Here is a 27867-nt window from a genome sequence, read left to right on the forward strand (position 1 = left end):
AAATGAAGATGAACGGGACCTGCTGCGTTTTTATGGGTTGCAATTTGCGCATGGTTCCTTGCCGCGCACCACGTATAAAAACAGAACGCCACCGGAGGTATAACCTTATCTACATGTACAACTGATGCAAAAGTCGAAACGCCAAAGAAGGACTCACGAAAGTTGTCTGGGCGTATGGTAGTATGCGATTACCATAACACCCCCCACAATACAAGGGCAATGAAATATAACACGAACGAGGAGACTATACAAGCGAACATTGTAATCCAGAGCAAACCGTTCCTATCGGATCAAAGTTAGTCAGTTTTATGGTTGGAACCTTCAACGTCCATCAAGAAGTACTTACGCTATAATCCAACCACTGTTAATCTCGGCGATATATACTCCTTTTGCAAAGGCAATACCCACAAAGAAAACAATGCTCCACCCTTGAATCACGTTCTCGAAAATTGGAGTTGGAAACCAAACGTACCATAAGCCGTAGCCTACGTGTTGAAATGCAACTATAATGACCCAAAGTACAGCTAAAACAAATGAAACAGAGTCGACTTCTACCCCATTGAAATATCGATACGTATCATCAGGAAGATGATTTGATATTTCAGTTGGCGGAGTATGTTGCAACGGAAGGCCCGGAAAGCTCCTTGGCCGCTTCGCCTTAGTTCTCCTAATAGACAAGGTATGTGATGTAGCTAGTTTCGGACGAGGAAGGCGAAGTGTCGTGTTTGTCGGTGTTATCTGGCCATAAGTCGTGTTTGACAAATTAGGAGACGGGAAATGTTGGTGGATGTACGATGAAGAAAATGCAGGGTGTGACGGATAGGCTCTACCGAAAGAACCGCCATTCCCTTGCGTATCAGATTCATCCTCTGCCTCATCTCCTGTGGTGATAGAGAGATAACTGGGGTGTGAGGTAATCGATGGTCGAATTGCCACACTTAGTTTGTTTAAATGCGTTTCTAGGGGCGGGGGAGGTAAAGTTCCTAGGGGTGCCTGAAGCTGATGGGTGCTCCCGTAGCTTGGGCCGTGCGGATGGTCTAGAAGAGATGCCTGTTCCTGATCCAGCGGAATAGACGAACTCAAAAGAGGTGTTTGTGCACCAGATATCAAGCCTTCTGTCTCGGAGTCGCTGATTAAGGCACTTAGCCGGCGACTAGGCTCAGGAGTGTGTCTCTTCGGTGATATCTGATTGCTGAAGGTCCATGCTGGCTCTCGTCCTCCAAAATAGTCGCTGTCAGAAGTTATCGACCCAGGCATAAAGAACCGAGCATTGTGTTTCTGTTGAGTCGGCGTACTTTCTTCCTGGTCATCTTCCTCGTCCGTTGTTGGTCGCAGTGCCTGTGCCGGTACCGCAGCATGATACGCCGGGCGATACACGGTAGGAGTTAGTGGTGAGTCCAAGGCGTCGTTATCATTATCGGTAGCGGACGTTTCTTCGTCGCCAGCATCATTATCTTCTTCCCGTACGATTCGACGGCTGAGTTCTGGCGAGCTTGCTCGGTCCTCGAATTTGCCCAGCACGCCTTGGTAAGCCAGACTGCCGCCATTAATTGGCTGATAGCGGTGCTCATCTAGTGACGCAGAATATGGATTTGTAAACGGGATGTCTGGCTTTCTAGTCAAGCCTCGGATCGTGCGAATGGTAGAATCTGTGCTTCGTTTTTTGTTATGCTCCTTCCTCCAACTATGGTACGAATGGGGCCGAGAAATCGGCACTGTTTCCCCAATATCCGCTAAGATAGGGCGGCTAGAGGTCTGGCGTGGTGTTAGAGACCACCAGGTATACTAATAACATTAGCTGCATTCTAATATTCTCTGAGACTATTTTCAAAGGTATTTCACGTACCGTGCATTCCAATGCGCTCCACAGCCAGCCCATTAGATAAATTCCTTCCCATATACCAGGCTCAACTTCGACACTTGAAGCGTGGAAAAACATCATGGTGCCAGGAATCGGGCGGCCCCGCTTAGGTGCTGGATTCTTTGCGCCATACCCTCCTCCCCCACCTTCCAAGTCGGATAGGTATCTCGCGACACCCCATCGCACGACTTCTTCCGCCACACCAAGCGAGAAGAGTACGGCCCATGCAACGCGGCTTTCCGATAGAGACAAAGCTTGTGATCGTGCTAGGAGGCGCAAACCGCTTGTTGTCCCAAAGGCGATACAGGCAAGTGGCAAAGCGTATCGCGCCGAGTTTAGAGCGACTTGTAGCGAGGATTCTGGGTTTGGCGAATTATCGGGTCTGTATGGGATTAGGATCGGTAGGAGCAGCAGAGCGTGCACTGTTAATAGTGCTGGTGGAAGAAGGTAACGGTGAAAGTTTTGCCTCATGGCGGTTGAGCCAACGGCAGAGGCGAACCTCGCACAGAGAAGTGTTGTTGGTATTCAGGAAAGATGAATTAAGGGAAGGCGTCGCACCGATTTTGCTGGGAACATGAGATAGGAGTTCTACCTAGGAGCGGTACCTCCAGATAAGAGATGTGATGCCCCTGTGCAGCGAGGTGCCTTTGGACAGGAAAGATTCTGAACGAGTGAGGGGATTGCGATAAGGGATCCGACCGGAGGAACATTGACTATCGAGGCGGCATATCTTCTAATTGTCTGGAGTTCTTAGCCTGACATGTCAAGATGGCACTAGTTTGATGGACTTTTGAATCTTTAATTATAATTTATCACACGGGGCAGGCCGGCGGGGGAGGGGGGCAGGGCTGGGATTCCAGACGGCAGACATACTTGGATGGATGCAATTCAGGGGCGCCTTCCAGATATTCAGACCTGGACTCGAAGCAGTATGGGCGGAGGTAGTTAGGGGGCAGATGCCTCAGCTCAGGAGATTTGAGAAATCCTCCCAGACCTATCACTCCCATGTCAAAAAATCCTCACAGCTGGCCAAACTATCGGACGAAACGGACGGAATGTCGTAAAATATGATGCCAGTGGTGTTCAAGAACAAGCTGTTGGATTCGAAGATGGGCGCATGTGGGAGCGGTCTCATGACCAATGGCAACCCCGCAGCCTCCTGGCAGGCTGGGCGCTCCTGTGTTCTGGTACCTACAAACGGACCATTTCGATGTTTTGTGGTTGCGGCTGCCGGTGTTCATCCAGTCCATGTATGGAAGTACATGTACCTATACCTGTCCATGTGCAGAGGCATGGATGGACATACACTGTCGAAATGCACATGGGCTCGAACCGTGCATTGGCTTTCCTCAATCAGCACTAGCGCGAGCACGAGACCTCTGAGACCTAGCGGACACCTCGTTCTTTTGACATCGATATCGATACATCACTTCGATCGACCACGGCCGTGGCATTCGCATCGCATTGCAAGTGATTCGACAATCAACCAGACATAAAATTTTATATCACCAAGTCAGGTTTCTGTTAAAACGGCCTCTTCATCGCTGACATCGTTAAACCACTCCCACCAGCTCTGAAGCTGACTCTCTGCTCCTAGTGGAATATTGAATAGTGGATGCTGAGCTCCTACCCTGTCACTTTCATCCGATACCAGGCCTTCTAGCCAACCTCCACCAGTCCCATCATTTCCAGTAGGCTTGGGGACATTCTTACTCGATCTCCACCGATAGCCATGTCTGAACGGTGAACTTGTTAGAGCAAGAGACTCAATGGAAGACCTGTCGTAGTAATAATAATGTTGAGCTGCTGAAAGGCCTAGTAGCACATAGTTGGAGTGGTAATAGTCCGGACGACTGATTTAAAAAAGAGCCTCGCGTCAGCATATAACTGTATAGTCCAGATCACTGCAGAACAATATCAAGAAAACACATACATTCCAGGCTTATCTCTAAGACCTCCGTGAGGGCCTTGACAGCAGGTGAGGATGTACCGAATTAAAGCTTTCCGGCTCCATAGGTCCCCAATATTCGTTTTTACAGCCGTCTTGCCAGACTCGATCGCATTGACAGCAGCCTCGACGAGTGACCAACAACCCCCAACCCAGGTGCTATAACACCCGTCGACCAGTTTATTGGTTCTTCCGGAAAACCCACCCTCGGGAGCATATTGTCGAGCAGAAAGCCAGGAAACCAGCCTATCAAGGTCCAAGTTTTTGCTCAAGGCTTCTTCGGGGTCACCAAGAAGACACAATGCAGCAAGAACACAAAAGGCATAGCCCCCATGAGCTTCGGCATTCGGTTTGGCTCCAATCCCACCTTCCCAGGTCTGACAGCTTTTGAAGTACTCGGCGACCCCATCTAGAAGTGGAAGTTCACCAAGAGAAGGGTCGCCTTGAAGCTCTTCTTGATTATATCCTAGGAGAGCTAGCACAACTAAGGCACAATACCCAGCACGCACATCCTCTTCTCCGCCCTCGTTGACCTTGAATCCTCCATTCGGTAACTTAATCTTCCGCAGCCATTGTAATAGCTTCTGCCGGTCTATCCAGGCAAATGAATTAGCATAGACAGCTAGCCGCTCATTATCAGGTAACCCCTTCGAGGCGTGGTACGATGTGATGGCAAGTGTTAAAATGGAAGCATATGCTGCGGCAACATGAGGAGCCTGCCCGTTCCCCCCTCCAAAGCCTCCACTTGGATGCTGCAGTGGCTTGAGACTCGTGATAGCTCTTAATCAACGCACAAAGGTTTTGAATATTAGTTACGTCGACGGGATTTCGAGGGTTTCGTAAATTTTGTCTCTTACCGGTCATTGTAAACTCCAACATTCTCCCCGAGAAGCGATAAAGCATTGGTGCACCAGTACAATAGCCACGGTCTGCTAGCGTCGAGGCCCACGAACCCGCCCGATAAACCCTCATCTAGAGGACTGAGCAGGAATTCGACATGTGTTGCCTTATCTAACGGTGGGAGGAACGGTTGACAGACTGATTTCATGACATTTTGGGCTGTCGAAAGTTGCTTCTGGGAGGTTTCTGTTTTCAGGTCGTCTAGAATGAAGGGGAGGCTATTATGCATAGCGGGGACCCTTTCTGGGGCCGTCTGGTAAATGCTGGGAAGGGAGGCCTCATTCGCATCCCCGTCTGTCTGTGTCACCCACTGGGACAGCTCGCCTTCTTCGAGGGGCCCTACCTGGACCATCGTTGGCCAGTCCTTCGGAAAGGTTACCTTTCTTTTAGCTTTGGATTTGACTGCCCGGCGCTGATGTGACATCCAAAGGAAATTCTCAAAAGCTTGATATCTGAGAGCCTTTAGGCCAATACCATGTCTTATTGGCAAGGATCTAGCTGTTTTAAATGTTTTGGATGGCTGTGGGGAGAGGCTTGGGGTTCGGTTGAGGTTTGCAAATTTGACCACAAGTAGCAATGTGGGAGGAGTCGGCACATTTTATAATTATAACGCCAGACAAGCTTAGCTATAGTGACAGATCCAAATTCTCAACGGCGGCGGATTGAAAACGCCTACTAGCTCGAGCATCATAAAGGTGCTTAATTATAAAAGTACTTAATTATAAAGGTACCTGCTGATGCACTTAGACAAATCGGTACCTGAATCTGCTTGATCTAGCCCCTGCGCGTGCGGGACCGGTCCGGTATTTTGAGTTCAATATATCACGGGTATCATTTACCTAACCAATAAGAATTGAAGGACCGAAGACTCCAACAGACGCCATAAAGATGCACGCAAAAGATGGAAGGACAACAAGGAATGCTCTCTAGAATGCTCTGCCTGCTCTGCATCTGATCTCGGGGCCGGATTGATGACCCATCATCTTTTCCCCTTCCCCTTCCCTCTCCGTTTCTTCTTGCCGTCCGGTACATCTCCGATGGTCACTTCACCTTCTTCGATCCCCTCCTCGTCCATCTCCTTGAGTTTCTCCCTCCCTTCTACAAAAAACATCATGTCGCTGTACGGTTATAATCCGATGCATTAGCATACGCTCCCGTTCATGGTTCTCGACGAATGCCTACCGGAGTTGATCTTTTAAGTCCATCTTCTCCCTCAAAAGCTCCTCACGTTCCTTGTTTATCTTATCGACTCGCTCGAGAAGGCCGTCATTCACGGTTTTTTCCTCCCTCCAGTCTTTTTCGAACTTACGAAGTAACTCAGTAGCTTTCTCGGCTTTTTTCTCAGCTCTCGTTTTGGATTTTTCCAACGAGGGGACGACATCTTGAGATAAATGGTCTACTTTCAGCTTCAAATCCTCAAGAGCAGTTAGCGCTTCTTGAAGTTTCTCAAATGCTTCGTCCGCGCGGCGGGAAGCTTTCGTGGCCTTGTCTGCGGCAGCAACTACCTGCTCTTCGAAGTATGTCCTTTGTGAGTCTAACTGGCGGGTTAAGAGGTGTGTGTACTCCATGCCGATGTTATCAAGCTTGTCATACAACTCGTCCGTGTTGCTCTCATTCCTCCCAGAAGGGAGCTCAACGAGCTTTCCGTCAGACTTGTTCTGGACTAGCCTATGGACATATGCATCGGAGGCGTAATCCCAGACTCTTTGTGTGTCAACGTCCATAGCAAAACAATGTTGTGTCTGTTCATAATGTTGAAAGGCGTGCTTTTCTTCATATCTCCCACACCCCACATGGCCGCATATTAAACTACGTATACCCGGGAGGGGAAAAAAGAATCAGAACATATTCCGGGGAAGAAATACGGAGCGGAGGCTTCTAATGTCCCACCAGCGGCGGTAACTGATGCTCTCAATCAACCGGGCCTGTGAACTTACCAAACCCAGAGGTTGTCGACTGCCCCGCAGCTGAAGCAGATATCACATTCGTCTTCGTCGGTTGATTCCTCTTTCCCATCTCTAAACCGTTTCATTTTTTGCTTCGGGCGCCCACCAATATTTTTTTTATCACTCGAAGTGTAGCGGCATACAGGGCAACTGCCATCTTTCCACTTGCTGAGACAGGCACAGTGAAATACATGTTGGCACTGAGTGGTCAACAAGCCGGTTGTCTCATCCATTCGCTCCAGACAAACAGGACAAGTAGGAAGTTCTAACAACGAAGCCGTCGGAGGCGGGGCCGGTTTGGTTGTCAGGTGGGCCGCGGTAACGGAAAGCGTAGCAGGGGCCTGCTGAAAAGGCGAAGGCGGGTCGGTTTCATATTGAGGAGGATGGCTTTTTGGTACTAGACCGTCTACCAAGGTCGGACCAGCGCCAGCCAAATGCCCCTTCGAAGAGTCTGGTTCCGATGACTGGAACTGAACGCTCTTGATGAAAACCACATGACACGTTTCCGGCTGTATCCCAATGTTATTTGTCAGGCCTTTTTCTTCCCCCCAAAAAAATAAAATAAAAATAAAAATAAAAATATAGTAACAATAATAATAGTGATGATGACGACGATGATGATAAAGAATCAAATAAGAATCAAACAAACTGGGAATGAATGAAAAACTCACCTCCATGGTATTAAAGACTCGGCCATTGTAATCCCTGGTAAACTTTTTTGCATCTTCGAGTTTGCGGAACTTTAACAGGGCCATATATTTGCGGACGTCTTCACCAGTTCGGATCAACCTAAAGTGGCTCACGGCCTCACGTGTGTCGGCTCCGACATACCCAAGAAAATCGCTCGGAGTCATGTAAGCCGGCACAGCTAAAATCGCCACAACTGTAGAGTCGTGCTCGTCATGCCCAGGGAGTTTATCAAGATCAGGGCTCTTGGTAGAATAGTATTCTCCTCTAGCCGATTCTGGCGAAGCTTGTGCGTCCAGCTCTGGGCTATTCGCGACACCCGGGCCAAAGAGCCCCGGTGTTTCTGTGGTTTCTCGATAGAGGTGGACAACCCCATATCCAATATTGGCGGTCGAGGAGACCATTGGGGTGTAGCGTGCCTTGACGGACGAAAAGTGAGAGTCTGCCGAGTCGGCAAAGCTGACGCTCTTGCCGCGGAGCCGGCCGGTGGAAAGGTCGCTATCATTTTGAGTTTGAGGGTTGGATGCCATACTGATGCTTTCGATGGTTACAACGGAGAACCTATAGTCTATATGTTCGGGAGAGGCAGGCTCTATTTGAATGTGGCTAGCAGTGATGCCGCCACCCCTGTTCTCATGTGAGGCGCATGAGGACCGTACTGCCTCGGGGACAAAGGCGAAAAAGTCAGTCCCGCAGGATGGCAGGGCGCAGTCCTTGATGTTGGGGACAAGACCGGTTTCGATTGCGATCTTTGAGAGGGGATGGGAAGGGTGGCGTATATCGAGGATAATGTGGTAGTAGTAGGAGGAAGCCATCTACACGTCGAAAGTATGGTACCTAAGCTAAGTAGGTATAGGCCTATATAGGTACTTAGGTAAGTACTTACCCACTTGCCGACTTGGATGCTTATGTAAGTACCAACTTACTTACTGGCTGGCTGACCGATTGAATTTCTCTATACAAGCCGGAACCGGGGGGGTGTTTATGGAGGTGGGGAGGGGGAGGGGGAGGGGGAGGGGGTACTGGCGACATGCGACATGTTGAAAATAAAATGGGGAATGGAAAGAGGTATATTATATTATATGGACGGTTTAAATTACGGTGGCGACCAGCCATCGATACGATACGAGAGTTTTTAAAACTACCCACCTACATTACATACCAAGCAAGTACATGTATCTTATTACCTATATTATATAGGTAAATTAACAGGTACAGGTACGGGTACGGGGTACATTTAAAGTACTGTACTTAAGCTTACGCATAGTAAGTACGATGTCAGTATTTCGGGTTTCAGATTGTTATAGAGGTAAGTACCTCAGGTTGCGGGATTATTATATTATCTAGAGAAAGCGACCCCGCAAAAGGGAAGTAAAAAAAGAAAAGAAAGCAGAGAAGGAAAGAAAATTAGACATGAAAATGAAAATGAATGAGAAAGAGAAAGAAAGAAGAAAGAAAGAAAGAAAGAAAGAGAGAAAGAGAATGTGGGTTAGTCTACATACGAGGTTTCCTGTCGGATATCCTCGAAGTTTGGCCGCAGAGGCTGCCGGTTAGGCGGTCGCAAATAGCCGGAGGACATCCCATTGCATCCACATAGCGCACAGTACCCCGTACAAGCTGCTTAAGAAGTATGTACCCCTCGCAGGGAAGTTCGTGGGGAAATGGAGAAGCAGAAGGAAGGGCGGGCAAGAGTGCATGCATGCATGCGATGGTCAGTAAGTAAGTAAGTACCTACATAGACGCCTCCCCGTATTTATATTTCCCACACTCGTTTTTTTATATTATATTATCCCGTGCCTGTGCATTATAAGTAATTATCGGGTCAAGTTAAGTTAGACTGGATAAACTGGGGGAAGGGGAAGGGGAAGTCAGAAGTATTTATACCAGAAGCCTTGCCCTGCCCTGCCTTGCCTTGCCCTGCCTTGTCCGGCCTTCTTCTGAATTCTGGAAGGGATCATGGAAGCTTTTTTATTTTGTATATCGATGCGATCGAATTGCATCTAGTACCTACTAGACCTTACATTCGACAGACATATCTCCAGCTTCCGACTAGCTTCCTACGTACTTATACATCCTGATTTTTAAGTAAGCACCTACGGACGGGAGAGGGAAGAGGAGAGAGAACTCGGATTGGTTTGAGCGACCCGCCGTGGAAAGCGCCCTGCATGCTTTGAAACTCACCTACAGAAATTACCATCATCGAATGATATATTGTATACCATCACCATCACCATCTATCTCGATATTAACATACTTCCTTTGGTACCATATCTTACTCGAGTATATATCGAACTACCGACATACCACTCACGAATACTCGGGATATATCGATATCATATATATATACTTTGCACTTGAGTACTTACTTGAGTATTTACTGGAGTATATATCAACATTCGCATCATGTATGCAGATTCAGCTATGGTAAGTTAACTTGGAACTCGGCCTTTTTCTCTTTCTCCTTTATATCAGTCGAGTGTCTTTCTTTCTTCTCTCTCTCGCGAAGTTCTGTTCTGTTATTATCGTTATTGTCAGTATCGGTATCAGTGCCATTATCATTATCATTATCATTATCATTATCATTATCATCACTATCATCATCACCATCACCATCACCATCACCATCACCGTCATTATTCTTTCTATTTGGGTGGATTGGATGGATGGATATATCATGAATGGGTACTCGGGTGCCTACTTACTTACTTATATATTTATTATATCAGTAAGTAAGTACCTACCTACCTACCTAGTGGATGGATGGATGGATGGATGGATGGATGGATGGTTATGGATCTGGATATATCCCTGCGTGAAATGAAGGACCATCCTCCGGCTAGAATATCGCGATATGGACCTGGACCTGGATCCCCTCCTCTTTGCAATCCTCCCGTGCGCGCTTCTTATCCAGCCTTTCTGGACCCTTTAGACGAGAGAAACAGCCTCTCCACGACTGGAATTCCCTGAAATAGAAACCATTCCAAGAACAATCCGCCCTTCTGGGTCCCGGCAATCGCATCAACCCTCCAAAAACCACCATTTATTATTATCTCAGGACATGGCTGCTTAGCTACTTTGGTTAGTAGTTTAAGGACCAAGTTAGCCTGGCTGGCTGGCTGGCTGGCTGGCTGGGACGGGCTAACCAAACCAAACCAAACCAGACCCGACCCGACCAGACCAGACCGGACCAGACCAGACCAACTCTCCCCTACCCGCCCGCTGCCTCTTAGTATGCCATCCTCTACGGTACCTACCTACCTATACCTACCTGTTACTTAGGTATACTACTACTTTGGCATCGAACATCCTCTCGCTTTCCCTCCCTCCTTCTTCCATTTTCATCTTCCTGTCCGTCTTCTTGTTTATCATTCATCCATTCCTCCTCCTCCTCTTCATCATCATCATCATCATCATCATCATCATCATCATCATCATATTCTTCTTCCTCTGCTTCTTATCCTCCAGTCAAGTCCACAGGGTGTTGTTGTTGTTTTATCTTATATCCCTTCCCCTCCCCTCCCCTCCCTCCCTCCCCTCCCCTTTTATCACAATCTACACCAGACTTCCCTTTCCCTTTCCCTTTCCCCTTCCCTTTCTTGCCTCCGGAAAAGGAAGATACATCGTATCCCAAATCCCTCCATCCCGTCTTTCTCGCTACTACTTCAGACAAACCGAGGAGGGGAGACAGAGACTCGGCACCCACACTGGACGGCGGAATCCGTGTACATGCACCTTGCTCGCATAGGCACTAAACACCAACTATCCACCTCTTTATCACCTTCCTTCGCTACCGCCATCTTGAATCCCCGGCATCACTGACTGGATATCAATAAAATATCTCGCCAATTTCAATTCCGACAAGATTTCTTTTCCTATCCTATCGCTGACAGGTACTCAATACAAGACCCGGGAAAACCTCATGTCATCATCATCATCATCATCATCACCACCACCACGCTTTCAAACCGCTCGCTCCCCCATGTTATCGTTTGATCGCTTTGTCTCTCCTTGTCCAAACCTCCATAGCTGGGAACCTTTTATTTTATTCAATCGTTATTCGCCTTGTCTCGCCGCCAAGTGTATATTGCATGCATGGTGCTTTTGGCGAGACACATCAACCAGCTACCTTCGAGCCGCTCTGAGAGGGGAAACGCGATTTCGTACCCCGATGAATATCAGCAACGACCCAAAAACATCTAATCCGCCTTGGTAAACTCCTAGGCTGGGATGTTTGTGTTGTTTCCTTTGGTGCAGCTGGATTCATTTTCTTGACAGTAATCTCTGTCTTCATCGCTTTCGGCATCATCACCATACTCACCATCATCATAGTCCTTTGTTTTTATATACTTTTTTTCCCTTTTTTTTTTTTCTTTTCTGCTTTTACTTTTATTCCCCTCTGTCTTTCTGCTTGTCTTTCTTCTCTACTTGCTCTTCGGTGCTTTGCTATGTCTTTGTTGTTGTCATCTTACTCAAAATCGGATTGCTAATCAGTCTCATTGAAATGTAGTTTGCCTCGTCGAGGCTAAAACCCGCCAAAACCCGGTTGATGACCATTGAGCTTGACCAAGCTCTCCTAATGAAAGCCCACGGAGCTATCCCAGCGGCTAGCCCGCGTGTATCAACATCCTCAACCTTGGTTAATCCCCATGCATCAATGTCTACTATCTCATCAATATCAACAACTTCCACATTCGTGGCGCCTGGTCAGGCAGGTTCCCCCGTGGTTGCGTCCCCGGTAGCAACATTTGGACCGTCGATCCCGACCGTCAATGACTCGGTAATCAACAAACAAGCAGATGCTTCCCAATCGCTCTATCAAATATGCCGGCAACTCAAGAAACGACTGGAGCTCATCCCGGGGATGGACAGGTACTTGGAGCAATTCGCCACAGATCCCGAACACCCAGATCTACCGGCGGACCCTGTATATCAGCTCTGGCACACATTCAGGACCGGTGCTCCCCTAATACTACTCTACAATACCCTTCGCCCGGACAATCAAGTGGCTGGTGTGGACGAAATACCCGACTCTCTAAACAAGAAGAAGGCGCTTGTGTTCCGTTTTTTGAAAAACATTAATGAAGAACTGTCCCTCATTGGCGAAAATACTTTCATCATCACAAACGTCTATGGCGATGACACAAATGGCTTTGTTAAGGTTTGTTTGCGAAGCCGTTCCCTCGCAAATACACAAATGCTAACCTATCCGACCAGGTCGCAAAAGTAGTATCACAGGTTCTCGACGAGCTCGAGAAAAGAAACATACTCGCAATAAGCGATAAATTAGCTGATGGGGGAGCTGAACGAGCTGGCCTTGACAAACGCGGCAAAGCAGTTGCCGAGTTTCTGGATACCGAACGGAAGTACGTTCAGGATCTAGAGCAGTTACAACAGTTCAAGCAAAAGTTACAAGCGGAGGAAATTGTGTCCAACGATACCATCCACTCCTTATTCCTGAACCTTGATCATCTACTGGACTTTCAAAGACGGTTTCTCGTCAGGCTAGAGATGATGTATGATATGCCTGCTGAGAAACAGAAGTGGGGATCTCTCTTTCAACATTATGTAAGCCTCCAGGCAACTATGTTATCACTTCCTCATCTGAGCTAACCTTCGATTAACAGGAAGCAAAATTTTGTGTCTATGAAGACTTTTGTGCTAATTTTAAACACGCGCAAGACCTCGCGGTGTTAGAAGCCCCGAGATTGAATAAACTTGATCATCCGCTGAACAGGGCTGGTGTCGGCGGCTTTTTAATCAAACCACCTCAGAGAATCTGTCGGTATACACTGTTATTAGAAAGTATCCTCAAGGCATCAGCGCAGGATGATCCTAGAAGAGAAGACCTTGAAGAAGGCCTCAAGACGATCATTAAGGTTAACACTAAGGTTAACGAGGCTATCGGAAAATTGGAAAATGCTGAAGTTGTAGAAGAATTGAAGGACAGGGTGGAGGATTGGAAGGGGCATCAAATCGATCACTTTGGTGACCTCCTCCTTTACGGTCAATTTACCGTAATTAAAGGAGACGCAAAAGGTGATATCGAGCGAGAGGTATGTTGGTTTCGTCGCCCTTTCCCCACTCGGTATAATTAATCTTTCTAGAACGGTCCTCTCTGACTTCTCCCTCCAGTATCAAATTTATTTGTTCGAAAGGATACTCCTCTGCTGTAAAGAAATTGGGGCAAATAAGAAATCAAAGGCAGCTGCAGCTGCTAATAAGAAGGGGCCAAAACTCCGCCTCCAGCTTAAAGGCAGGATCTTCATGCAAAATGTTACGGACATTATCAGTCTGGCAAAAAATGGTGACTACAGAGCTTCAGCCCAGTTTAATCTTGCTCTCCTCTGATACAATTATAGGATCGTATACCCTTCAAATCTTCTGGAAAGGGGACCCGGGTGTTGAGAATTTTATCATCCGCCAGCGCAACGAAGAACTACTGAAGCAGTGGAACAACCTCCTTCATCGACAAGTTGCTCTATGGAAACGAGACGATGCCCCAGCTAAATCCGACCGCCCGGCTCGATTTCCCACCTCGAATACTGAGTTCATATGGACCGCCGGTGCTGACGTACCGCGCCCAACCGAAGACGGCGTCTCGTCTGACGATGACGACGAGGAAGAGGAGGAACAAGGAGAGCCCGAAGCGGCACAGGCCCCACGTAACGAATCACTGGCGAAATATCCACCGGGTGGCAGCCAAGCTGCTTTCCCACCACCTAAACAGCCCAAGTATCCGATATCGTCTTCCAACCAATACATACAATCGCAAACTACTACGCCTCTTTCCGCAGCGACACCTACAAATGGAATGTCCTATTTTTCACCTTCTGAATCGCCTATGCCCACACCCCAAGGTAGACAAACATCTGGGCAATATCCATTCCCGAAGCAAGGTGGCCACGAAAACGGAGCGGCGATGGCTAGGTCCACTTCTAGAGAAGGCAGCGGCCAGCGTATTCAACGGCCTTCACTTCCAGGTATCGCACAGCCTCAATCTACCACCCAGCAAAACAGAATGCGGTCCGCAAGCAGTCCTAACATTCACCCTTTGCCAGCATCTTCCCCCCTAGGGCGTGCAAATGCTTTGGGCACTCCTCCGCTTCCTAATACAGCTGGATATCCTACTCCCTCAAGGATGATATCGCAAAGCCCATCTCTGTACTCTCATGTTCAGCACCTGAACACCTTGCCTGAAAACCCACGAGCTAGTGGAATGGCACATATCAGCACAATGCATCAAGACTATATTCCGAGAAATGGCACACCGCCAATGGAAGCCCTCAGAGTCGGTGACACCGCATCTCTGCCCGCAATGCGGCAGATGCCTGTACCGTCACTCAAAGTCAAAGTTAGCTATATCACAGATATGTTTGTGATTATAGTTCCGCAGAACATCGGATACACCCAATTAATGGACCGAATTGAGCGAAAAGTTAGACTCTGCGGTGGCGCAACATATTCCAGCAACAATCCTCTGAGAGTCCGGTATCAGGATGAGGATGGTGATTATATTACCGTTAATTCGGATGAAGATGTCCAGATGGCTATTGAGAGCCGATTTCACGGGGGAGAGGAGTCTATGAATGCTGTAACCCTCTTTGTAGCGGAGGACGACATCAGGCGACGTTGAACCACAACCCTTAGGCTTGCCGTAAAATATTTTTGGCAATGCGTGATTAGATTCCTTGCTTTTAGCGTCATTATCTACTCATTGCAGATGCAGTTTCATCTTCGGGTTCTAGAAACTGTGCATATTTCTCCCCCTGGCCTGTTTATATCCCGTCGTCATAGTTGCGGTTCTCAACTATACCACCGGCGTTTGTTTATTTTTCTCACCCCTTTGGCCTCCGTTTTCCTTGCTGTGTAACGATGCACTGAAGATTACTATGGAATAGGTTGGCGTCTATTTCACGATATATTGTCTTTTCTTTGCTTTCTCTTCTCATTCATCTCATACCTTATCATATGCTTCCATTTTTTCCCTCGGGTATTCTATTTAGCAAGCGGTCGAAGAGATGGGCCACCCTTAGGAACTCTAGTTTCGTAGATGAAAACATGTATACTTAGTAGCACTTGCAGGGGAGAAGGGCTCGCTTTGTGCTTATTTCATTGCCTATAATTTGGATCTCGATATCTTGACAGGATTTTTCTCCTGTTCCTTTCCATTGGCTCCTTCGAATCGAATCTAGAGAGTTCGGAAGTTATATATACGTACTCAATCGGTGTTTGATACATTCAAAAGAGGACCGTATATACTTATGCATGCACTCACATTGATGTTATTTGCCCTTTTTGTTTAGCCTCGAGACTAGGCGTAGATGTGAGGGCAGAGCTTTTTGTTCTAATTTTTGTCGCCAAGGCCACTGCAGTCCGGCAACACGTGTCTGCAGTCTTGCATCCCTTTCTTCCCAACCACCGTCGTCATCGTCATCGTCTTCCATCTCATCACAACATACAGAAATAAATCCTTCCACGAATTGCCGACACGACTTGAAACAACATAAATCCCATCAGTACTTATTATTCTACGGTTTAAGCATCCGCACCTTAAACTACCTACCATTAATGAACTTTTAGTTCCCATCGGTGACGCCAGGTTTTCAAGCTAGTGTGGAAACCTCCGGGTTACGAGAATACACAACGGATAGAGAATCAATCCCGCTTACCCCCCTTGCGAACCGTGGGAGTTCTATCAGGATGGGGGTCCAGGATACGCTTTTCCGCTCCAGTGACATGTCACTGGTGCAGTTGTATGTGGCTACGGAGATTGGACGGGAAGTTGTATCTGCCCTCGGCGAACTCGGGAACATCCAGTTTCGCGATGTTAGTAGGCCCAAGAATCATCTCTCGTGCTAGAAAAACAATAAAAGCGACGCTTACTTACTTCGGTTTCCGGTATACCCAGCTAAATTCGGATACAAATGCCTTCCAACGGACCTTCACTAAAGAGATCCGGCGGCTCGACAACGTTGAACGACAGCTACGTAAGTAATTAAAGCTCCTCGATGTGCTCCATACATACAAACGGAGCTAAATATGATCCGGATGGCGGCTTTATTATAGGTTTTTTTGCGACGCAGATGGAAAAAGCAGGAGTCACCGTACGACCGATCCCACGAAACGAGAATGTTACCGCAGCTCCCTCTGCCCACGAAATCGACGACCTCGCCGATCGATGTGAACAACTCGAAAAACGAGTCTCAGAGTTAAATGAGAGCCATGAGACTCTACAGAAACGCTGGGTAGAATTAATTGAGTGGAGGGCTGTTCTAAGGGAGGCGGGATCTGTATTCGAGCATGCTTACGGTCAGGTCGAGGAAATACGACAAACTGGTGAAGATGATGACACTGCGCCCCTTCTTGACAACGATATGGAACAGAATGTGCACCAAGCGGGCGAACAGCAGTCATTCTCTGTCATGAATATTGGGTTTGTTGCAGGTGTTATTTCACGGGACCGAATCAATGCCTTCGAGCGCATTCTCTGGAGGACTCTCAGGGGAAACCTCTACATGAACCAATCGGAGATGGCAGATAAAATCGCCGATCCCCAGACCGGCGAAGAAACTGATAAGAATGTCTTCGTCATCTTCGCTCACGGAAAAGAAATTGTCTCGAAGATTAGGAAGATTTCGGAGAGCTTGGGAGCAGATCTCTACCAGGTTGACGAAGATACCAATAATCGTCGTGATCAAATTCTTGAAGTCAACCAAAGAATCGAGGATTTGAATTCCGTTCTCCAAAACACAAAGCTCACATTGAAGGCGGAACTTAGGATGATCGCCGCTCAGCTGGCGAGCTGGATGGTCGTAGTAAAAAAGGAAAAGGCTGTTTACGAGGCCCTAAACAAGTTCAATTACGATCAAGCTCGAAAGGTTTTGGTCGCAGAGGGATGGTGCCCAAAGAGCGGGCTTCCTTTAGTCCAACATACTCTCCGCGAAGTCAACGCCCGCGCGGGATTGCAAATGCCTTCTATAATCAACGAGCTGCAGACGAGCAAAACTCCGCCGACCCACTTCAAAACGAACAAGTTCACAGTTGCCTTTCAGGGCATCATCAATGCGTACGGCACTGCAAAATACCAGGAAGTCAACCCCGGGTTGCAAACCCTTGTGACCTTTCCCTTCTTGTTTGCTGTGATGTTTGGAGACCTTGGACATGGATTTTTCCTGGTCCTGGCAGCTGTTCTTATGATTCTCAATGAGAAGCACTTGGACGGCCGAAAAATCCAGGAAATCTTTGATATGGCGTACTACGGTCGGTACCTCATGTTGATGATGGGTTTATTCTCACTTTTTACCGGTCTACTATATAATGATATATTCTCGAAGCCGCTCTTCATATTCCCCTCTATGTGGGAATACTCGGTACCCGAAGACTGGAAGGAGGGAATGAAGGTTACAGCCCATAGAGTCGAGGGTTATACATATCCATTTGGTGTCGACTGGAAATGGCATAGCGCAGAAAACAACCTTCTCTTCACAAACTCCTTTAAAATGAAGCTCAGTATTATATTAGGTTGGGCGCATATGACTTATTCGCTCTGCAATGTTTACGTCAACGCCAAATTCTTTCGGAAACCGATCGATATCTGGGGTAACTTCCTGCCCAGTATGCTGTTTATGCAGTCCATTTTCGGATACCTCGTGGTCACTATCATCTACAAATGGTCTGTTAACTGGCAAGCAAGTGGAGCACAGCCACCCAGTATTTTGAATATGTTAATCAATATGTTCCTCAGCCCTGGCAATATCACCGATAGGCTATATGCCGGGCAAGAAGTCGTACAGACTATTCTTATCATGATTGCAGCAGTTTGCGTTCCATGGCTTCTTCTCTCGAAACCTTTATATCTAAGATGGGAAAACAAAAAACATCGGGCTCTAGGCTACAGAGGGCTAGGGGAACACAGCAGAGTTAGCGCTTTGGATGACGAGGGCCGGGATAGCGCTGATGGGAATGGACATACGTTAGGAAGAGAGAGCGCAGATTACGATGGTACCGCGGTGGCGCTTGTTGCTGAGGATATCGATGGTGAGGAAGAGGAGGAGTTCGATTTTGGGGAAGAAATGATCCATCAAATTATCCACACTATTGGTATTGCCTCTCTCCCTTTTTTTTCCTTTTTCTTTTTTCGTTTTTGACTAACCATAATGGCGCAGAGTTTTGCTTGAACTGCGTATCGCACACCGCTAGCTACCTCCGGCTCTGGGCCTTATCCCTAGCACACGCACAGTTGAGTCAAGTTATGTGGACTATGACTCTCGCGAATGGGTTCGCCGGGTCGGGCACGTTAGGTGTTATCATGGTGGTGGTTACATTTTATATGTGGTTTAATCTGACGATTGGTGTACTCGTCATCATGGAAGGCACTGGTGCTATGCTCCACAGTTTGCGTCTTGCATGGGTTGAGAGTATGAGCAAATACTTTGTGGGTGAAGGTGTAAGTATATGTCCCTATATCACGTACACGGTTCGCTTTTGTGCTCTACGGAGATGCTAATCGGTCCTATCGACAGATACCATTCGAACCATTCAGTTTTGAGCTTCTATTAGAAGAGGAATAGAAAGAAAGAAATGGTGGGGGATGGGGGTCATCTAAGGTTTTGGTGTACGATTACAAATAAGATATGTTACAACTAGCACAGCGGTGACGGTTTCGAACAAATGATATATTACCGTGCGTTTCATTTACCATATTTAGTTTTTTTTTTTTTTTTTTTTTTAGTCGTCGGCAATCATCCTTTTGCTTTCTTCTCTTTCTTTCTTTCCTTCCTTCTTTTCACTCCTTCTTCCTTCCTTCTTTTTCCCCTTTGTTTTGTAGATTGTAGATTTTCTCGACATAAAGGTAGTAAAATAGGATATCCAGCCTATAGCCAACGATAAAGAAAAGAAAAGAAAAAAAGAAAAGAAAAGAAAAGGGAAGGGAAGAAAAAGAAGAATTTTGGTTTTAAGAAGCGCCTTGGGCTCGGAGCGTTTTAAGGTTGTCGTCATTCAAATTCATGGACGACCGCATGTTATCGGGTGAGAGGCTATGAGTATCGCTGTTCAGATGAAACCTCCACATGGGCATCGCCGTATCTATCTGCTTTCGGAACCTCGTGCGGGCTAACTGCAGCCGTACCTTGCATAGGTAGCGAGATAATTATTACATTGTCTTTGAACATTATATGATTACGGACCAAGTACTTGGGTAGCTAAATTGTAAGATAAAATACTTAAGTAACAGGATTTAGGTATGTAAGTACTTAAGTAGTACCGGTTGCATGTAAAGCCACAGCACGTGAATGCAAAAGCTGGTGCCGTAGCGTTCGCGTGACAAACCATGGTGGTGGTGGTGGTACTTGCACTTGTGACTCCAGCAAGAAGGATTAATTCTGGGCAGAAAGCTTCCCCCATGATGGTATCACAGCCCTTGCAGGAGAGTAACTAGAAATCAGACGAAGGATTCACCGGATACCTTTTTAAATTTGTGAAAGCCGAGTGAATGCTATGTGATGTTATGTGAACGAATATGGTTAAGGATATAAAATGAGGTCGAGGGCCACAGTCTGGCTGGGGGAGGAGAAAGGAGGAAGAGCTGAGTTCAGGAGGAGGCAAAAGAGAAGATATATTTTTATCTCCATTATATCAACCTACTTAAGTACGTTAAGTACTAAGTATACTACCTATTACAGACTTTACCGAGTTCAGTAAACAGCTGCATGCAACCAGGTAAGTCCCTTAACTCCAGCCGAAAGAAATTAATTGGTAAACTAAATTACATGACATTAAATCGATCGGACCGGATATATTCTAACGTAGTATAATATACCTAGTACTTTAGAACAGAATAATATATATTTAAAAAAAAAAGGTCAGTAATCAATCAATCAATCAATCAATCAACCAAGTACTTAAGTACCTAAGTAATCATCAGATCTGACTTCGAGTTAAGTTCTGGCCTCCTTAGGTTACTGGGTGCTTATTCCAGAGTGTAATCGGCCGATAGAAAATAAAAATAAAATAAAATAAAATAAAGTAACAATAACAACAACGGCGGCGGCGGCGGCAGCAGCAGCAGCAGGCATATCCCAATCCCCTGGGAAATACTAGTCAAGTACTTAGGTAGTTACCTAGTTACCTTAGGTACCTACCTCTTACCCATCATCATCATCATCATCACCCTCAACCGGCACCGCTGTTGTCTCCCCTCCCCTCTCCTCTTCTCTTCTCCCCTCTCCTCTCCTCTCCTCCTCTCTTCGCCCCTCCTCAATCATCACCACCACCCTAAAACATCCTCCCCCCTCCTGTCGCTGCCACTGCACCTTTTTCGCTGGCTCTAACCGGCCAGGTCTTCAAAATTTCGTCAATTCGGATCCAGCAGTCGTCTTCGCCTTCTCCGTCTCATCCCCAGGTATCCCACCGGCCATCTACATCACACTCCCCTGTCGATAGGGAACGGCCTAAATACCCACACTACCAATCTTGTATTATACACTTCGCCAGACCGCCATCTCACCACCCGCCACACTCGCCTAATACCCATTCGCCTGCTTCGTCAACCATATCTGTCTCTACCTGGGCTTCTGCCGACACCATCACACCTTCGCACCCAACCTCATCGTCGCACCAATCAGAAACACCTAAGCTTCGGTTCAGAGCAAAGGGACTGATATCTCGGGTTTTGTCTGCCAAAAAGAAGCAAAATCGCCGTCAGTCGGCAAGGGACGGAAAGCCTGGGGACTTTGTTTCAAAAAACAAGATGTCGGTTGAATGTGGTACATCGAGGCAGGATGTCTTTGACTTCCTGGGCCTTCCTTTAGATGTCCTAAAAATGATATTCGATCGTGTCAGTACCCCCTACCATATTACAACCCACGGGCCGCTGGAATCTTATCGCTAATATTGCCTTCCGAACATAGCTCGGAACAAGAGCCCTATATCGTCTTGCTCAATGCAACCACCTGCTCTTCGAACTTGTCATCCCACATCTCTACAAAGACTTCAGGGTAACGGTACGGCGGCGTAGAGAGGATCTTGACGAAAGATTGACATCTGCTTTGGACACACTGACATCAACCGACAATAACTATGCGTCTCATATTCACGACTTCGCTGTTGCCGGAGAATGGTTCAAGACATATGCGAATGCCGACTCGGAGTACGCCAAGAAGGGAAAGCTTTCCCCAGGTGTCCTCATGCTAAACTCACTCGTCAAAATTGCAGTGATGCGCATGAACAACATCGAGAGCTTTGCATGGGACATCAGAGACGTACCTCTAAGCAAAGGGCTCATTACTATGCTTCAGTCACGGACGACCTTGAAAAACCTTCGTTTCAGACTGGCAGAACGGCTACACCCAAATCTAAGGGCTGCGGGGATGGAACCTTGCTTCACTGGCTTTAAAAACATCAAAATACTCACGATCATGCTTATAGAGACTTTAGAGCAGCTTCGACAAGTTGGCGACATTGTATCTGACTCCCCGGATATGGTTGGGATCAAAGTGGCGCTGAAACCAAATATTCCTGGCACAGAGGGTATGGACATGTCTAAAATCCTATTCAGAGGCCCTCGGAGAGCATTGAGTGAATCCCTATCGAATTTACGAAATATCAATCTGCCAGATGAGAGCTATAGTGCTTCGGAAGGGTTCCAAGAGGAACCTTATGAATCTATGTCTGATCAGGAGGGCGGTTATCGTTTTGAGGACTTCCATTACCCACAAAAACATGCCTTCGTATCGCTCAAACTGTACAGGGTAATGTTTCCACCGCAGAGCAACCACCTTTCGCGGGTAATAGACTTTTCAAAATTAGTCCGTCTATCTCTATGGCAGTGTGGCACTCACCCCGCCTTCTGGAGGTCTCTTACTTCGAGCACGGAGCAACTAGTGCCTCGATTGCAATGTATAATCACAGATGATGCAATCCCGGAGCTGGCAGATTTCTTAGACTCCTTTTCTGGGCTACAAGAGTTCTATCTCGTCCATAGCTCCGGCAACATGACTATGGAGCAACTAACGCGAGGGTTACTCAAGCACTACGAGTGTCTGAAATGCCTTGCGGTTTATCATCTCGAACCCGATAATTTGGTTTTCGACAAGAAGGCAGTCCGTATGCTTTTGAGGAAGTGTAACGGGCTTAGAGAGTTGGCGCTCTCCGTCAAAGATGAAGATTGGGTAGGTGAAATCCCGTGACATATAATGTGTTAGTAAGGCGCATAATAGCTAATCTAATCTCTAGTCCTATTTCGTTAATACATTGGAGAGCCTGACATCGCTTCTAGCCATCCATGTTCTTCTCGAGGATATTCCTAACAATGAACAGATCGCTGGTACGCTTGGCAGCCTTATGGCGGCAGCCGTTGGGCCACTTCAGGACCTTGAATATGTTGTTGTCAACGATAAATACTATCGAGTTGAGGGTAGTGCAGGTGATGCGGACCCCGAAGAGGCTAGCGATATTGAAGACGCAGACGATGAGGAAATATCCCAGCGCACCGGTACAATGAGTCCACTGGGCATTTCTAATACTCCAGCTATGCCAGAAGGTCTTGGGCCCGGGCCCAGCTCCCCGCTGACAGAGGACCCTATGAGTGTTGAAAGCTTTCCTCCCTTGTCTCAGACTTCGCAATTAGTAGCATCTAGTCCTAAGCGGTCGAGGCCCTTCAAGAAAAGACGGGCGGTACGCTATGTTGACCTTGACCCAGACCAGATCGATAACATTAACATATTTACGGTCCTTCGGACGACGAACCGACGATAATAACTCCTTCCTCTTATTCCTCCTATTCCTCTTATTCCTCTTCTTCCTCTTCTTCCTCTTCTTCTTCTTCTTCTCCTCCTCCTTTTTTTATTTTTTATTTTTATCCCCCCCTTTGAAATCCCCCATTGATGCCCCCCCCACGAAACGGCATTTGGCCGTCTCTAATTCTTTAATGTTGTTAAATTCCTTTGAAACACATCATTTATCATTTCTTTCAACCCCAACCCACCCCTTCCTCATTTGTTTGTTTAGGTTTCATGATACATCGCATTTCTTTCTATTATTTGGTTTCCTCCATTTTTACAAAGTATATCCGGAAGGAGTTTACAGGCGCAATATAAGGCAGGGTGTAACAGCGAGGCGGTTTTCTCTATTTGACTTCATTTATTGTACCTTCAATCCTTTTTTTGGCCCGGTTGTTGTTCTGTGGTTTGTTGTTTTGTTCTATGCATTGCATTGCCAGCTTCACATTTATACGTTTTGTTGCTTATAAGTACCGAAGTACTTATGGTGAAAGTGGGAACAATACTGGTTTTTCTTTTTCTTTCTTTTAATTCTCCGAGACTACTATTACCTGACTTGACGAAATGCTACGAAGTGACTTCTACCCCTTTATTACTTTCCTTTCTTTTGATGCAATGTGACCCCGTGATCGAGTTGTGATTGATGTGACGGATCTGTTGAAATTTTAAATCTGGTCACGGGGTTGGAACTTGATTGGTCTTGGTATTGAGATGTTCGGCTTCGCACCGGCGGTACCGCTTCGCTAGGTCGCAAGCGGAGAGGGAATCTAGATTAGGCTTGCCCAGCCAATAGGCTCCGAGGACGGCCGGGGATGGAATTTCTACATGGGTTCAATGGGAGCGGTGACGTGGTGGTGGAATTCGATCACAGAATGATGCCAAATGTAATGATGATGCCAGTCGAGCACAACATACCACCCAGGACTGACATGACATGAAAGCAGCTCAGGCCGGACTGGTCCGAGGGACCCGACCACCGACTGGCAAAACAGGCCATACACACGCAGACACACACACACACACACACAAGGATGGGAGTGGTTATGCAGGCGGCCGAACTGGGAAAAATCTGGGGAAATAAGGTTGGAGTATGATCCCTGGATCGTGCATGAAGCCGCCCGAGGATCAACCCCCGGAAGGCCTTTCAAATGGCTTCTGGAAGTCCGAACAGCGGTGAGCGGAGCTCAAACCAGCGCAGAGGGGAAAGGAAAAGTCTTTCAGGAGGTGAAATTTTGGAGAGAGATGTTTCTCCTCGGAATCAGTCCGCTGGGTACCCCGGATTTTCGGATGTGCCACCTCTAAATATATCCGCCACGTGCGACAGCTATTGAACGGACTTCCTCCAGGCAAAATCCAGAAAGGAGAAGAAAAAAAAAAAAATTTGATGTCAGAGAATGGTTGTGGTAGCTAGTGGGCATGCTGGGGACGATTGGATACGACAGGGCAGGCAAACATGGCGTCAGAGCCTGTTGTGGAAAACTTTTGTCAAGCGTTACCCCATAGAAATTGCTAGCCGGTTTTTGTGAGGAAACTGTTACCCCATCGGAATCCAAAACGGGCAGCGGCTTAGATAATTGACAAGGCCAGCTGATGTCGCTGTGGCCACAGTCCGAGTCTGGTGGTGGTGTCTTTGTCCGAGAGAGAGCTCGACTATAAAACTTTGTTCTTGGTGTTTTAGCTCCAAGAATGCTGTTTTTGGACTGCGAAATGACTAACTAACGAACTAACGACCTGTTTAGCCCACCGGTCACCCCCCGTCAACATTCACTGCTAAGTCCTGGACTATTAAAGTCCGCCGCCCCCGAGACAAAGCTTAAATCTAAATTTTCCCCCCCTCTGACCCTACATTATCAACATTATCAACATCATCATCACCCTCATCAGTCATCAGTCATCAGTCATCAATCATCGATCATCAATCTGCTCTGTTAATTCGATATCAATCAATCAATCAATCACTTAATCAATCAGTCAATCGATCGATCAATCAGCATCATCATTCATTGACCCTGCATACATATTTCATACGTCCATCCACAGACATAAATCATCAATCGACAATAGACTGCCAGGTATAGATATGGGATTTCACGCAAAGGAGTTCTCTTACGCTTCCTGGGAATATGAGACGCAAACGAAAACCGCCTCTACCACTGGCACAGTCGAGCGTCCCCCCCTCCCCCATGATGAGTCCGACAATACCGACAACAGGGCTCCCTTTGAAAAGCTCCCGGTAGAAATATACGGTATGCATCCATAGTCCCCCACTCCCTTCTCTCCATTCTTAAATTCTTTTTTTTTTTTTTTTCCAAAAAAAATTCGTTGTTATTTTCTTCTCAAACTAACACTGTCGTTCTTCTCCTGCAGACCAAATCTTTTCCTACCTGATTCCCCAGGAACCTCCAACTGGCTACAAGAGACGCAACAGCGACCTCTCCGCTGTGCTCAAGGCCTCTCGCACCCTGTATGCCGCAACCCTTTTCACAATCTTCCAAAATGCAATGTTTCCACACTCTCCAGTCTACTCCAAGTTCTTGGAACAGATCACCAACCACCCTGTTCTCGGAGGAATGGTTCGACGTATGGACTTCTCGCAGTACACCTCTGTCGGTTTGGGGAGGACCGGTCGGATGAACATGGAAATGCAAAACTTGACCGCAAAGACCCTCACCAAGGGCCTCAGAGCCACCGGGAACCTCCGCGAATTCCTCGCACAGGAGGCTTTAGGACCGGATATCGATGCCTCCGTTCTCGAGGAGCTATTTTTCACACTTCCTCTGCTCGAGGCTGTCGATTTCTGTGGCGCTTCTGCTTCCCGATTCAAGGAAGCCTTTACTGAAGTAATGCATCCATGGAACCCAAAGCTTCCGGAATCCTTCCCAGTCCAGAGGTTGAGCTTGCATGAGTGCACAACTCTTGCCACCAGTGTCTTCACCGCCATCCTCCCACGACTTCCAAACCTCACTCATCTCGATCTCTCTCACACCCAAGTCACAGACTCCGCTTTGATGTCGATCCCAGAAACTGCCAACATCACCCATCTCTCACTTTCGAAATGTGCCCGCCTCAAGGGTGAGAATGTTGTCACTTTCTTGCTTGAACATCCGGCTGTCCGCAACCTCAAAGTCCTTAACCTCCACTATGACGCCAGCCGATATAGGTTATTGTCTGCTATCGATGTTGAAGACCTTCTCCCAAATCTTCCCAAGTCGTTGGTGTCTCTTAATCTGACCGGTGCATCTATCTCGTCGGACCATATGCCGATGCTTCTTCCGCTCGTATCACGCCTTGAAGAGCTGTCCCTCGGTCACACCGAGCTGACTATGGAAGATATCAACACATTCTTTGTGCCACAATGGAAGTCAAACCTCCGGTACCTTGATCTAACTGGCATCTCGGCTGTATCTCCCAATGCACTTCACTTTTCTACCGGGGCTATTCTCCCCCAGAATACTACGCTCCAGGTCCTCGAGCTTTCAGAGAAGAACGTCACTGGCTGTGCCAAGCTTCACGCAACCAAGACATGCGGCTGGTCCGAACAATCCTACGGACGAAGGTCATGGTTAGTTAAAAGCAACACCCATGACGATGGCGAGAGGTCATGGAAAATGGGGAGTAAGAAATGGGGAAACCGGAAGATCCCCTGCAACTTCGGTGAAGTTGGAGGCATATATGCCTACTATGGTCTTGCCAAATAAATGGTGGTCATCTGTCGTACCGAATCAGAATCGGTCGGGCTATCGCCCATTCTCAAAAAAACAACTTCATGTCGGTAAATGATGGCGTTTGAGGGATGCTTCAGCTTTTTTTTTTCTCTTTTTTTGTTTCTGTTTTTGCGTTTCTTCACAGGAGTTGGCCCGTTTTCCTTCCTTTTTTTCTTCTCTTCTTCTTTTGATTTTATTCTCCACTTAACTATCGTACCAACGAACAAAAAAAGTCATGGCGGGCGCTGTTCTGGTTACTGGATTTTCTTTGCCTGAGTTTCAAAAGGATAAAAGTTTTTTGTCGTCTCTTTCCGATTCTCCCTCCCAAAAACAAGTGCTGAAGTTTTTTCCTTCGTTTTTTTCTGCATCTTATTCAGCTGGGAGTGGGGGCGTTTTCTCATAAAGGAAATACTGGGAGAACACTAATTCCGCTGCTCCTCTTAGCTTTCTCCATAGCCTTTTTCATTCTTAGCTCAATTGTATTATACATCTACCACTTCAAATATTATCTAATGAGTAGTACTGTACGTACCAACTGCATCTGCACCACCGCCCAGCTGAACTGAATTTCTTCGTAAGCTTAAGCTTGGAAATAGAGTATATGACAATCCATCTGAAAATGTACTGTTTGCGCTAGCAAGATCTCGCTCGAGATGGGCATATATAGTAGAGGGGAGTTATTTCGTTCATTTGCATAAATACTCAAGTATAACCAGTGCTGCCCCGACGCTTCCCACCACACATGTCTGCTATGCGCCACCCTATCGGTCTAATGAATTAATTACAAGTTATTGACTTTTCGTTTAATTGGCGAATTGTTTTTTTTTTAGGGGTTTTTTTTTTCAAAAAAAAAATTTCGAGATTTTGCTTCCCCTTCTGTATCGTTGATGTGACTTGGGCATCCAGTCCACAAAAATGTTTAAAGTAAAAACAAGAACGAAAGAAAAAAGAAAAGGGAATCAAAGGAGAAGGAAGCCTATGAAAGATGATGGATTATGTAGGAATATGATTGTGGTGGAATTTGGGTCAATATTAATGCAGTACT

General features: G+C 46.9%; 8 protein-coding genes across 8 annotated transcripts; 4 read left to right on the forward strand and 4 right to left on the reverse strand.

Annotated features, from left to right (window-relative positions):
* Positions 1-342: 342 nt before the first annotated feature.
* Positions 343-2332, reverse strand: AOL_s00078g42 (uncharacterized protein; the record flags this gene model as incomplete). Its single annotated transcript, XM_011123305.1, has 2 exons — positions 343-1785; positions 1847-2332. The coding sequence occupies 2 exons, from the start codon at positions 2330-2332 to the stop codon at positions 343-345; spliced, it is 1929 nt and encodes a 642-aa protein (XP_011121607.1).
* A 1042-nt stretch (positions 2333-3374) lies between these two features.
* On the reverse strand, positions 3375-5061 carry AOL_s00078g43 (uncharacterized protein; the record flags this gene model as incomplete). Its single annotated transcript, XM_011123306.1, has 3 exons — positions 3375-3714; positions 3795-4589; positions 4667-5061. 3 exons carry the CDS (start codon positions 5059-5061, stop codon positions 3375-3377), a joined length of 1530 nt encoding a protein of 509 aa, XP_011121608.1.
* A 627-nt stretch (positions 5062-5688) lies between these two features.
* Positions 5689-6433, reverse strand: AOL_s00078g44 (uncharacterized protein; the record flags this gene model as incomplete). Its single annotated transcript, XM_011123307.1, has 2 exons — positions 5689-5827; positions 5892-6433. The coding sequence occupies 2 exons, from the start codon at positions 6431-6433 to the stop codon at positions 5689-5691; spliced, it is 681 nt and encodes a 226-aa protein (XP_011121609.1).
* A 209-nt stretch (positions 6434-6642) lies between these two features.
* On the reverse strand, positions 6643-8157 carry AOL_s00078g45 (uncharacterized protein; the record flags this gene model as incomplete). The annotated part of the gene is made up of 2 exons (XM_011123308.1): positions 6643-7164; positions 7327-8157. The coding sequence occupies 2 exons, from the start codon at positions 8155-8157 to the stop codon at positions 6643-6645; spliced, it is 1353 nt and encodes a 450-aa protein (XP_011121610.1).
* Positions 8158-11888: 3731 nt separating this feature from the next.
* On the forward strand, positions 11889-14975 carry AOL_s00078g46 (uncharacterized protein; the record flags this gene model as incomplete). The annotated part of the gene is made up of 5 exons (XM_011123309.1): positions 11889-12500; positions 12557-12907; positions 12967-13395; positions 13475-13646; positions 13702-14975. The coding sequence occupies 5 exons, from the start codon at positions 11889-11891 to the stop codon at positions 14973-14975; spliced, it is 2838 nt and encodes a 945-aa protein (XP_011121611.1).
* A 1067-nt stretch (positions 14976-16042) lies between these two features.
* On the forward strand, positions 16043-18912 carry AOL_s00078g47 (uncharacterized protein; the record flags this gene model as incomplete). The annotated part of the gene is made up of 5 exons (XM_011123310.1): positions 16043-16168; positions 16251-16329; positions 16409-18442; positions 18508-18788; positions 18865-18912. The coding sequence occupies 5 exons, from the start codon at positions 16043-16045 to the stop codon at positions 18910-18912; spliced, it is 2568 nt and encodes an 855-aa protein (XP_011121612.1).
* A 2177-nt stretch (positions 18913-21089) lies between these two features.
* AOL_s00078g48 (uncharacterized protein) lies at positions 21090-23095 on the forward strand (the record flags this gene model as incomplete). Its single annotated transcript, XM_011123311.1, has 3 exons — positions 21090-21176; positions 21250-22509; positions 22574-23095. 3 exons carry the CDS (start codon positions 21090-21092, stop codon positions 23093-23095), a joined length of 1869 nt encoding a protein of 622 aa, XP_011121613.1.
* A 2103-nt stretch (positions 23096-25198) lies between these two features.
* AOL_s00078g49 (uncharacterized protein) lies at positions 25199-26816 on the forward strand (the record flags this gene model as incomplete). Its single annotated transcript, XM_011123312.1, has 2 exons — positions 25199-25364; positions 25486-26816. 2 exons carry the CDS (start codon positions 25199-25201, stop codon positions 26814-26816), a joined length of 1497 nt encoding a protein of 498 aa, XP_011121614.1.
* Positions 26817-27867: the final 1051 nt, after the last annotated feature.

The sequence above is a fragment of the Orbilia oligospora genome (genome assembly GCF_000225545.1).
Source record: "Orbilia oligospora ATCC 24927 unplaced genomic scaffold scaffold00078, whole genome shotgun sequence".
Classification (NCBI taxonomy): Eukaryota; Fungi; Ascomycota; class Orbiliomycetes; order Orbiliales; family Orbiliaceae; genus Orbilia; species Orbilia oligospora.